The sequence below is a fragment of the Tiliqua scincoides genome, chromosome 4 (genome assembly GCF_035046505.1).
Source record: "Tiliqua scincoides isolate rTilSci1 chromosome 4, rTilSci1.hap2, whole genome shotgun sequence".
In the NCBI taxonomy this organism is placed as follows: domain Eukaryota; kingdom Metazoa; phylum Chordata; class Lepidosauria; order Squamata; family Scincidae; genus Tiliqua; species Tiliqua scincoides.
Window position 1 is genome coordinate 164,021,439 of NC_089824.1, and position 12,316 is coordinate 164,033,754.

At 44.2% G+C, this 12,316-nt stretch overlaps 1 protein-coding gene across 4 annotated transcripts in view; it reads right to left on the reverse strand.

The window, feature by feature from the left end:
* RNF220 (ring finger protein 220) overlaps positions 1 to 12,316 on the reverse strand; it is a 341,743-nt gene that overhangs the window by 17,411 nt on the left and 312,016 nt on the right. For all 4 annotated transcript variants that reach the window (XM_066622880.1, XM_066622879.1, XM_066622878.1 and 1 more), the window contains one exon: positions 2,320 to 2,428. In XM_066622880.1, the coding sequence (XP_066478977.1) occupies positions 2,320 to 2,428 (109 nt within the window). The remainder of the gene's footprint in view (positions 1 to 2,319; positions 2,429 to 12,316) is intronic.

Here is a 12,316-nt window from a genome sequence, read left to right on the forward strand (position 1 = left end):
GAGAGCAGGCCGGTGGGAAGGGAGCAAAACCTAATCCTGGGCCACTGAGATCTGTGCCACTGATTTAAGTGGCACAGATCCAAGTAGCCCCATAAGGGCAACTGCTGTGCAACATGGGGTTAGGGGAATGAATTCCCCTTAGTTCGAGCTGTGCTTAGTTTGAACCCTGTGCTGGATGTAGTGTAGGCCAGCTGGCCTGCCTGCTCCAGGGCAGGTTAGGATTGACCTTTCAGTCTCAAAGAAAGTACAGCCACAGTGCAACACAGTGTGGTTACTTGGAGGAGGGGACAGAAACAACTGTGGTGGCCATCACTTCTTGTCCCACAACTGGGGGCAAGGGGGCCAGGTCAGTAGGTTTATGGTAGACTGCTGGCAGAGGCAGTATTGACCCTTATCTTGAACAGCCAGATTTTAGACCGAGATTCCTTGAGGCGCTCTTTTTGAAAACTGCTGCTAGCAAGTTCCTCTTGCTAGGTTATTCTCACTGGAACAACCTCCAGTAGGCAAATGAAACTCCCCCTCAATTGGCCACTCTGTGGTAGCTCATCTCTCTTAGCACCCAACTATTTATTTCAACCATTTTCATGAGCAAAGAGAAGAAAAATATGTATGGGCTTGTACAGGCAACCATTTGGTTTTTAAAAGCAACAGGAGCCACTTCCCTCCCACTTACTATGCCAATGTTAGCCGCAATTCTCAAGCAATATTGGGATTAGTCACATGTTATACTGTATACATGTGCATGAATCTGTACTCGCATATGCATTTTTATGTGAGTAACCACAAAGGGATTGGACCCTACAAAAATGTAGACATTATATGCACTGCTGTATGTATTGAATATACAGCAAATGGGTTGAGTAAAGTGAATGCGACAACTGTATAAATATATTATTGGGAAAGATACAACTTGATGCTACAGGAAAACATTTTCTAAAATAGTGGTTTGGAAAGTGAGAAATTCATCCTTCAAAGAAAAGGAAGTTAATGAAAGTGTTAATTGAAAGGCTGTTACTGCAGGGAACGGGGTAGTCTTACATCTTTCTTCTGTTAAGTAATTTAATTTTAAGTAATTAATGAAAATATCTGCATGCCTCCTTTCATCTGAAAGGTTCTGCAAAATAACCTAACATGAATATAAAAAGAAAAAATATACAAGCAAAACAACAACAAAGCAATCCCAGCACCCAGCAGCTTTTAATGTTTATCCTTTTAAGGAGTAATGCTTAAAATAAAATTAGAACTATTCCAGAAATGCATAGTAATAGCAGGAAATGCAGACATGGCCCATATCTGGAAAGCCCTTAGGATACATGAATCTGTGGATACAGGGAATCACCCCCCTCAGGAGGTAAGGGGAGCTATGTTCCCCTCACCTCCAAAGGTTTTTCTGAGCCTGGCAGAGCCTGGCTCTGAATGACCAAAAATAGAGAAAAACACTACTTCCGATTTCTCCATGAAAACCATAAGTGACTCTTTAAATGCCTTGTAAGGCATAGGGAGGCCCCGGGAAGCTCAGAAGACCCTCCAGAGGCAAGAGGAGCATAGCTCTCCTTGCCTCTGGAGGGTGGGAGTGGGGGGCTCTCCAGCATCCACAGATAAGTCAATCCATGGATACAGGATCCACAGATATGGGGCCCCCTTGTATATGAGTATTACCCAACAGGTGCCTATGGAAATCATGGCATGTTCAGAGTGCTGATTAGTGGGTAAAGAGGGGCAGAAAGGAGGGCATTTTCCTTGCAAATTGTAATTTGCTCTTCAGAGTGGCATGAAAAGTCAGTTGTCATAAAATGGAGACATAACCTGGAGGAAAGATATCCTTATGATCTGTTGATAAAAGGGATACAAAAATAAGAAAAACAAATTGGCCTTAAGAGATGTGAACCGCTGTAGACACCAAGCCACTAGAGGGAGTGTCAGCATTTCAGTAAGTGAGTCACAAAGGTCAGGTGCTCATCATCAGGACATAGATAACTTTAAATCACTCAGACTAATGGCTTATACTTAAGCCATATGGTGGGCATTAGATCAGGCATTCTGGTCTCCTTAAGGCACGTGCAGAAAGAGAGGAATATGGACACTGTAAGGTCAAAGGCATAGGTGTTCTATAAAATGACCACTATATAGCTGGTGAGCTGTTCAGGAAACTATACCACAGTGGCACAAACTGAAATCGACCCCTGAAAAGAGAAACTTGAGCTACTTCTGTAGAGCCAAGGGACAGTCATAAGGTATCAGCTGCACTACTTTGCTATTTTCAAAGCAGAGGTACAGAATCATTTCCTTATTCATGACCACTACGAGCAAGCTACTCACCATGCAAATGAGACATTTATAGCGGTCCCCGCGGGAGAGTTGCCTTTCTAACTCACGAACACGAGCCTTTAGTGCCTCAAATGTTGTCACTGCTGAGTCTTCTGTAATCCTAAAATAGATGACACAAGTCAGGGCTGGCTGAGTTCTTAGAAACATTCCACTGATTTCATTATGTGCCAAGTATAGGCAAAACCAAATGGTGGCAGGGTGTGTCTTGCCTCTTGCTAAGAGCAATTTGATGAGGGCAGAGAGAGTCAAGAGAGCTTAGACCAGCCTTTTTCAGCTCACTGTCAAGGCACACTCCCAGTTTTTTACTTACATTAAATTACTATATTACAATTGATTTTTAATTAATATAATTAATACAATTAAATCATTACATGACAAAGGCCACAATCCTAACCAGGTCTACTCAGAAGTAAGTCCTATTTTGTTCAATGGGGCTTACTCTCAGGAGAGTGTGGTTAGGATTGCAGCCAAAGACTTGGGGGAGAATGTGCTTGTGGGACTTACTTCTGAGTAGACATGCCTAGTACTGGGCTTTTGGTTGCACTATGTTTTCTCAAATACCAAAGTAGGCAATTGGCACTTCTCTCTCCTCCTCTCCCCCATCCCACCCCACCCCCTCCCACAGGCACATTCCCCCCTCATCTCATAATTGCAGTTAGCACCTCTCCTGCTGTCCCTCCCCTCGCTGGTCCACACCTTCCAAAGGTCCAGAACCACTTGCCTCACATTCCCTCCCCCCAATTGCCTGCCCCTGTATTTCAGAAAAAAAGTATGACTAGTAGACACTTTGCCCGATCCTAGGCATGTCTACTCAGAAGTAAGTCCCATTATAGTCAATGGGGCTTACTCCCAGGAAAGTGTGGATAGGATTGTGGCCCAGCATCCCCCCTCTGAAAGGCAAAGGCAAGGCAGGGAGGGTTGCTTTGGGGAGCTGCAGGCAACTGTGGCAAGGAAAAGGGACTTTCGTGGACCCTCAGCCAGCCCATTCTTAGGCTGCTGGCCTCAGCAGACGTGCTTGCTTCCTACCTTCTTGCCTGCCCAGCTTCCTCCTCCTCACTGCTCCGCAGCCCAGACCTCTTCCAGGCTTTTCTGGTTGCCCAATCAGCAGGCAGGGCAGACAAGGGACTTGATACCCAATCCTAGGCATGTCTACTCAGAAGTAAGCCCCATAATAGTCAATGGGGCTTACTCCTAGGTAAAGGAGGATCGGGTTGCAGCCTTCCTCTTGCTCACAGCAGGAGATGCAAAGCAGCTGCTGCCACGTGAGAGGCTAGGGTCAAAGCAGCCGCTTCACCTGCCTCCTCTGGCCCTGCGGCACACCTGAGGCTGCCTAGCAGCACACTAGTGTGCCGCGGCACCGCGGTTGAAAATCGCTGGCTTAGACAGTTTGCAGCCTTGAGAATCACACTGTAGCAACAGAAACCTCTGGGAAGATTTAGATACAAAGAACACAGAACCCCATCCTAGAGGGTCAGCATTATATTGAAGTACGTGCGCAAAAACTCACGATCCAATTTTATGTTTGGCAATACTAAAATTATGATAGCCACTATTTCAAGGGAATCCTGCAAAGTTAATGTCAAATCACCATAAATGGGAGGGGGGCACACCCTTAAACAGAATGGTATATGAAGGCTGTGATATGCCACAGGACTCTAAAGTGAAGAGAGCCACAGTAAAATAAGGTGATACATATCTAGCTGTCCCAGATGCCCTCATGAAACTGTATAGCATGTGAAGTTAAGGAGACAGGGATGAACAAGAAGCTTCTGTTTGTTTCGGAAGAAAAAAGGAACCTGGCTGCTGTTAGGACTAAAGTCTATGCAACATTCTGATGATGGAAAGAACAATATGCATTGTACTGCAACACTGCTACATGTTGTTGGCAGAGCAACTGGCGCTGATACTTTCTACCATAGTTCGGTGGCAGGAAGGCCCTTCAGTACATTAGCTCTCACTAATCCTTGCTGCTGCTAAATCCTTCCAGACTATCACAGATTGAGAGGCTGCAATCCACTCCCCTCACCTAACCCCTTCCTTGTGTGATCCCTTTTAAATAAACAGGAAGTGTGGGACACACTGGAAGCACTCCCAGGGCATGCCTTGATTTCTTTAAAGGGCCAGTGTGAGAAGGGAGCACAGTGATGAGGTCCGACTGCTGGCGTGGTGCATTTGTTTTTCCAGCAGCAGCCCTGCTTGAGGCATGGGAGCAGGACCACACTGTGCTGCACCAATGAATTGCCCTAACCAGGTGGCCTAGATGGTGGCGGCGGCAAATTTTTCACACCTCACACATGACTTGCCCTTGGACTGGGCCTGATACCAAAAGCCATTAGTTATGGCTTTTAAAATGCAATATTTGATTGTTTTTCCCTTTGTTTTCTATTGCTTTATCAATCTAGAAATACCATAAGATGTGTACAGCAGAGCAACTATAGGCTATTTAGTAAGGCAATGTTGGCATTCTTGCTGCCTGGCATCAAAATGCAGATATTTCTTTATCACAGGGACTAGACATCTACCTGACATGACAGTTCTTTGGGTACTTCATCAGGAATAGTATCTAGTTGAAACCAACCAGGCTCCAGCTCAACAGGATCCTCATTCGGTCTAAGGGCCAAATCCAATCCAACTTTCTATTTCTGGTGTGGCCAGTGGGATGTGCACTGCATTCTGTGGTGGGAGGGTAGTTGCAGAGGCCTCCTCAAGGCAAGGGAACATTTGTCCCCTTGTCTCGGGGACCTTACTGCAGCTATACCAGCACTGGAAATTTGGATAGGATTGGGTCCTCAGTAAATTACTGCAGCTTTCAGCAGCAGGGTAAATAAGGGAAATGTAAGCCTTGTATTGAACTCAGCTACCAGCAAGAGCAAAGTAGGCCAACAGGAATGCTATGTAGCATAACTTGGTTCAGCTTTCCAGAAAACTGAATATGTTTAAACCAACTGCATTCTGCTTTGTCCCTAGATGGCTGATAGAGGAACTGGAACCCCTAAGAGCAGGGCAGCATCTCCAAGCATAGTATGGAGCATTGCCATCTGATAGAAACTAGAGCCTGAGAAGGAAAAGGCAGGCAACAACAGAAAACAGCTTGTTTATAGGAATCTGACCCTCACTGGCCAATTTCAGAAAGTCTCTCAGGTGATCACTGCTGTCCAGTAATAAACAAATGAATCAGAAAAGGAGGCTGAACAGAGGAATAAGCAATAAGACTCAGTGCCTGCCCAATCCAATGGCCAATCAATAGCAAGGCTGTAGATCAGGGTGCTAGTTAGCTGGAAAATTACCACATCGCCTTGTGCGTCACGCTGGAGGAATCCTTGACAATCAATGAGGGAGGTATTGATTTAGTTATTATCACTTCATATGCTCCAGACATTGTTAAATATACATTTATTAACAAGGCTGGGGGCATACAGCAAGCAGTGAGTCTGAACAAGTACAACCTCTCTTCTAGTCAAGCCAGTATGCCTGAACTTCTATGACCACATGTGCAAGATTCAGCCAGACCTTAATATTACTTACTCTGTTTCATCTTAGTGGAGTATAGGGCGATGTTTCCTAATCTTTTTCCTTTGCTGTGTGTGTAAAGGCCTCAACAGTAAAGGAAAAGATGACCGCTTCCTTCCATCTCTATGGGATTCATGACTGATCAAAAGATCAGCCATTTTGCAGTTGGCTTTTCTTTTTCGTTGTGAGATTATGTTGAAAAGTGAAGGGGCGAGGCAGTGATTCCTAAACTGTGAGCTATGGCTCCCCGGAGAGCAGTGGAAACCAGCCAGAGGAGCCATAGAATCCACACAAAAAACCTGCTGCCCTATACAATGTATTGCATTCATAATGGGGAGCTGCAACCAATGGTCCAGTAGGTCAAGGGAGCTACCAGGCAAAAAAGTTTGGGAACCACTGGGGTAAGGAAACATTCTCTTCACTTGATGCACCTTTAGCCTATACGATTTCATGCCAGAAGGCGGAATTCAAATAATAAAGGCTTAGCAGCAGGTAGGACTGTGCGTAGAGCCTGGAAAAAGTGTACCTCCGCTCTCCTCAAACCTGCTGTACAGGAAACTCACCTGCCTGCTTTTCTTACTGTGTCCTGCCACGCTGCTAGAAAAGGCATAAAAGAAGCAAGAGAAAGGGTTGTGCTACTTCCACAGTCCAGAAGCGGCCATGGGCATCTCAAAGGGCTAGGAAGAACACACTGTATGTAAGATTCTTCCTAGGGCAGTGATTTTCAATCAGTGTGCCACGGCACATTGGTATGCAAATGTGCCACAGGAGTTCAGGGGAGAATCATTTACTAGTAGGGCCATTGGGGGATGCGATCCCCCTACCTGCAGCATGGTGTGTCTTACTAATTGTCAAAAAACTGATGGTGTGCCTTGACCATTTTAGCCCCTTGTCAGTGTGCTGTGAGATGAACAAGGTTTAAAATTGCTGCTGTATGGTGTAATATCCTTCCCAGTTTCGCTTCAGAAGTACAAAATGGCAGGTGGTCTGGTCTAGAGGGTACAGCCTCCGTTAGCCTGAAAATAACATCAGACGGTCGCCAGTTCAAGGACACCGGCAGCTCCCTAAACGGCTGAGAATGAGACCTTGAAGCAGCTGACAAGCTGAGCTGAGTGATTCCACCTGCTCTTGGTGTGAGCAAGAAGCGTCTTGGCTGCCCTCCATGTGAGAGATGGAGCTGCTTGTCAGCCTGCCTGGGAGAACTGGAGGCCAGAAGTGAGACCAAACCAGGAAGATCCATTCTGAATTGTTGTTGGTTCTTGAAAGAGAGATCCTCTATGTTTGTAAAAATCCCCTTGAGGGATTTAGAAATGCCTGCCTATGTAAACCACCTTGAATAAAGTCAGAGGAGTAATCCGATGACCAGAAAGGTGGTATATAAATACCTAGTTATATTATTATTAAAATGCTCTCAAAATCCATCTCCCAGTTTGTTTATTTCAAAAGAGAACACATTTCCTTCCTCTTCATAAATGGTCACACTGTACATAACATTCCATAAATTTTTACAGCCCTGCTGTTTGTATGTATCTTGTAAAATGCATTTAGAACTGATTAAACGCACAACCAATAAAATTTCACAGCTACTTTCAGCACCTGATATCCTGACCTTCTACTCTTTCGGTATTCATGAATACGAGAATTGGGACAAATTTAAGGCATCTACCAAATATTAACTCTTAAGAGATGTCTCTTTCCACAAAGAGACAGATTTCTGATACTTTCCATCAAGTAAGAATGTGATACATACAAAACAGACCCCCCCCCCCAAGAAAACTTAGTCAACAGTGATATTCAAAAAGTGAACAAAATATGAAGGCCACATCTGATAAAAGGTGAGAAAATTGAGGGGCCCATGGAGAGCTTCCAATTGTGAGGGAGAGCTCCTTTGCTCTTCTGCTCTTCCTTACCTTTTGCCACAACACATCTACTTCCTAGCAACATCAATGAAGCGGCTGTTCTCCTTCCACAATTATCAGTTATTGCAGAAGATGCAGACATCTTTGTTCAAACACTTCTTCTGCAGAAAAGTCACATTTTCTCAACATTCACAGTGCAACATCCGGTTACTAGGAAAATGTGATTCTTTCTCCACCCAACAGAACCATTTCTTTTTGTAATTGCTTCTGGAAATGTTGTGTTGCATCATTGGTATTTACTGCATTTGTGCCAAAGACATTACTGATAATGAGTGACAGTTCATGAATCCCCTTCCATAAAAGCAGAAGATAATCCTAGCTACTTCACAGTTCCAGAGTCCAGCTATATCATGATTCCACCCATCTCAAGTCACTGTGCCTTTATTTCTGGGAGGGAAGGGGAGGCATAGTATATCAAATTTACTGGTGTATCTATGAGTACAACCACACACAATTTGCATTTATTAAGAAAAAAGAAAGTGAAAGCCCAAATTTGCAATTCTGTAAATAGAAAATGTAGGAAGATTTAGTAGAACATGAAATAATGAAATTGAACTGAAAAGTTACAAATATGTTTGTCTCACTGCAGGCTTAACTGGATGTAAAAGTTTAACTATCTGGTATGAAAGTGTTAGATATGTATCACTACTAGCCTGTAAGTGCACTGCTGCTTTCTTGGTAGCAGCAGAATATCAAAATGAGTTTAGAGTCGCACTAGATCATCCCTACCAGTGGACTACATGCATATCTTTACTGAGAGTATTTATAATATAAAAAATAAAGGATGATTTTTGGGCTTGACAACAATCCTGTATGACTGTCCCCACAAAGGAGATTATAAAGTTCCACCAAGAAGCAGCAAAGCATATAAAACCCAAGTGGATCAAGCAAGTTGTACCACTTGCTGAAGTGTCACCAGTCACTTTGACCTAGAAGAAATTCCTTCCTATTCCAAAGACAACTATCTGACTCCCATCTTCAGGTGAAAGTAATAGCTATCTAACGGCTTTTCCCCAAATAACATTTTCATAGCATATCAAGCTCTGTCCAGTACCAGAGAATTGCAAAGCATGTGCAACACATGCATTTTAAGACCAATGAGACTGTAAAAGGCTTCAGTGCCAGATGCTAGCAGCAGACTGGCTTCATGCTGTCCTCATGAGGGGGTAGGCTACCGACTTGGCAAAAGAGTGGAAGTTACACTACTGAATAAAAAGCCAAGATCGAGCGGAGCAGATCCTTAGCTTGACTGCATCAATTGGCACAGGTGTCCCTCCATAGAACTTTGGTGATACAGTACTGAGGTGGAATGAGAAAATGTCACAATTATTTGCTCCTAGCTCCAGGAGTAGGTTTTCCAGCTGCAGACGCAGAAATCTTTTCCATTGTTTATCTCTGTAAACTAACCTTCTAGAAACAAGACTTGGAATTCTGTGAAGGAATGTTTCCTCTATTAAAGAATTGGCAAGGATGCTAATGCATTGTTCTCTAGGAGTGTCCCCCATCTTGATTAATGTATGTTTTGGAGCACAATATATTAACAATACTGTTCACCTGTAATTACAGTGGGTGTTTATTTTGGCAACATGCCCCAATTCCTGGTTGCCAAGTTATGAATAATGCAGCATGCCCTGGCCTAATTTCCATGTTCTCAGTTGAAAATTTGGAAGAGGTTGCATGCAAGGGTGCGTGTCTGCAAAGCAGAGGCCCTCTGAGTCACAAGTGCCTCTATTTTATACTTGCTTGCACAACTTGTTAATGCCACCAGCTGCTTGCCAAGTTTGGAGTTATCTGTTGACTAATTTAATCTTCATGCAAAGCAATAGTGTTGTGTTGCTCCACTCCGCAGAGGAATTATTCTTCTTACACTTGCATGCTCTATCACAGTGGCATGGAGGGAAAGCCTACTGCCACATTCTAAACTGCATTTTAGTTAGGATCTGGGTAAAGATTCCCCAAAGAATTTCTCTACAGCAGAATTCATTATGCTGCTTTCACGCCCTCATCCTCCGCTGACATGGAGCCCAAGAATGTCTCTACAGAAGCAGAGAGCGAGTTCAGGAGTTGGCACTTCGCCTTCTCTGCCTCTGGGGTTCATGTGCCTGGCCTGATCAAACTGCAGACAGATGGCACCAACGATCAATGAAAACAGTAAGAGGCCTCCAAGTCAGCGTGATTAGAGGCATCTGAGGGATTGTGGAGAGCTACTAGGAAGGATGTATGTATGTATGTATGTATGTATGTATGTATGTATGTATGTATGTATGTATGTATGTATGTATGTATGTATGTATTTAAGAGGGAGGGTAGAGTAAGACTGAGCTTGAACCCAAACGCAAAGTGCATAATTTGAACAATTATGTGCCTATACGATTTTGGGAAATGGCTAACACCAAACTTAGCAAGCAGCTGGGGAACATTAACATCTATCCCAGGGGTGTCAAACATAAGGCCCGGGGACCGGATGCAACCCATGGAAGCTTTTTATCTGGCCCTCAAGCTCTCAGCTGCTGAGCAGTGCTGAGGTGTTACTGCTATAAGGATAGCCCACATGAAAATGGGGCTCTCCCATAACTTGAAATATGATCAAGATTTGTGATCTGTTCTGTCAGAAGAGAAGTTTCTCTTCTGTCATTTGCAGCTAATGAGTTCCTAAGTGAAAAAAGTACTTATTTTTGGTTATGACATCATTTCCTGCCTAATGATATCACTTCCGGCCCTCAGCAGGCACCAAGAATGCTGTTGGGCCCTTGGTATGAAACAAGTTTGACACCCCTGATCTATCCTATCCTCATGTTGTTTGAATGTGAATGTTTTGTCTTCCTTCTTACAAATGCCACACTGTGTTCTTCACTTTGCCTTTAGTTAAAAAAAGTTGGGAAGACAAGTTTTACATCACTGAAAATCAGCAGCAAGTGTCATTCACAATACTAAATAAGAAAACAAATACAAGCAAAAGGTTACAAAGCACCAGAGGGTGAGAAGTAGCTGAATGCTACACAACAGAAGAATGCTTGACCTCTGAAAATGAAAGTCTCAAAGCAGAAAAAAGTCTGCAAACCAACACAGGAATTGGTTGGAGGCGGTGGACTGGTGTTGCTCACTATCAGTGATACCATGGGCTTTACTGCATTTGAAGCACTAGCTGAGGGACAAAAAATATGCTGCATTTTTCCATGATAAATGAATACTGGGAAAGTGCAATTTCCACACAAGTAGCACCTTTGGAGGAAATATCTTTTGAACCTGTCCACATTATCTGGAAATAATTCTCAACAACCAGGACTCCCTGATACAATTCAATAGCAGGGAAGGCACCTCAGAGCAGAGCTTCCCAAACTGGTGGTTCCCTTAGAGCAGGGGTGTCCAAACTTTTTGGCAAGAGGGCCACATCATCTCTTTGACACTGTGTTGGGGGCTGTTTTTACATTTAAAATTTGAATAAATTTACATATATGAATATATTAGAGATAGAACTTATATGAATGAATGAATGGTCTTGCAATAGTTCAAGGATTATAAAAGGCTTTGCACAAAGCAAAGCTGGCCTTTCCTTTGTGCTGCTGCAGCAGCACAGACATGAAACAGCAAGCAGCGGAGGGAGCACTAGGCCCACAGCTCACACGAGAGGTTGAATAGTCGCCTTCATGCTGAGATCAGTTGCGTCGGGCCAGCACAGACTCCAGCAAGTCTCTGGAGGCCCAGAGGCTCATTTGAGATGGGGGGGGCTCCCCATGGGCTGGATTGGGGGTCCCAGAGGGCTGCAAATAGCCTCCAGGTCGGGATTTGGGCACCCCTGCCCTAGAGCAGTGGTTCCCATGCTGCCTATGCACCCGGTACTACAGCATGTCCCCAGTGGCCTTTTCTTCCTGGCTTTTCCAGGTGCCACCATCTTGGATCACACAAGATCTTGCACTATCCAAGACAGCAGTGCCCGAGAGAACCAGGAAGAGGCTGCAACGAAAGAAGGGAGGCATGATCACAGTGCCTAAGAGACTTAAGTAAAGTCTCTAAGGTTCCCATGGTGCCTGGGAACAGCTGCATTAGAGACCTGAGCAAACTTCAATGACAGCGGTCATGCCAGCCCTCAGCTATATGCCATTGACAACCTATGCAGAATGCAGCTGAATAACATCATGGATTCATTTAACCGACTGACATTACCAGCCTCTGCTGTGAAGAATTAAACCCAGAACAAATTTCAGGACAGTGCATTTTGCGGATTAGGTATAACCACACACACGCCTGCCAGGATTAGGGAAAAGAAGCAAATGAAAACAACTCAGTAGTGAATATCATAGGCACTAGGTTCCATATGGTCATGAGGAGTGGAGAGAAGGTAGGGTGGGAAAAGGGGACAGCAGTAACACATTAGGGGCTCAACAGATCTCTGATTCCGAACTGGGCCTCTTGTTTCTTTTTCTGAGGCTATTTCAGCTGTGTGCTGGACTGGAAGAGCAGTAGGATGTTCGTTCTGTGTCTAGAAAGGTAGAGGCAACTTCAGACATTTCACAATGCAAGGGAATTTCCTTGTCCTCAAACAACTTTGCATATTGTCA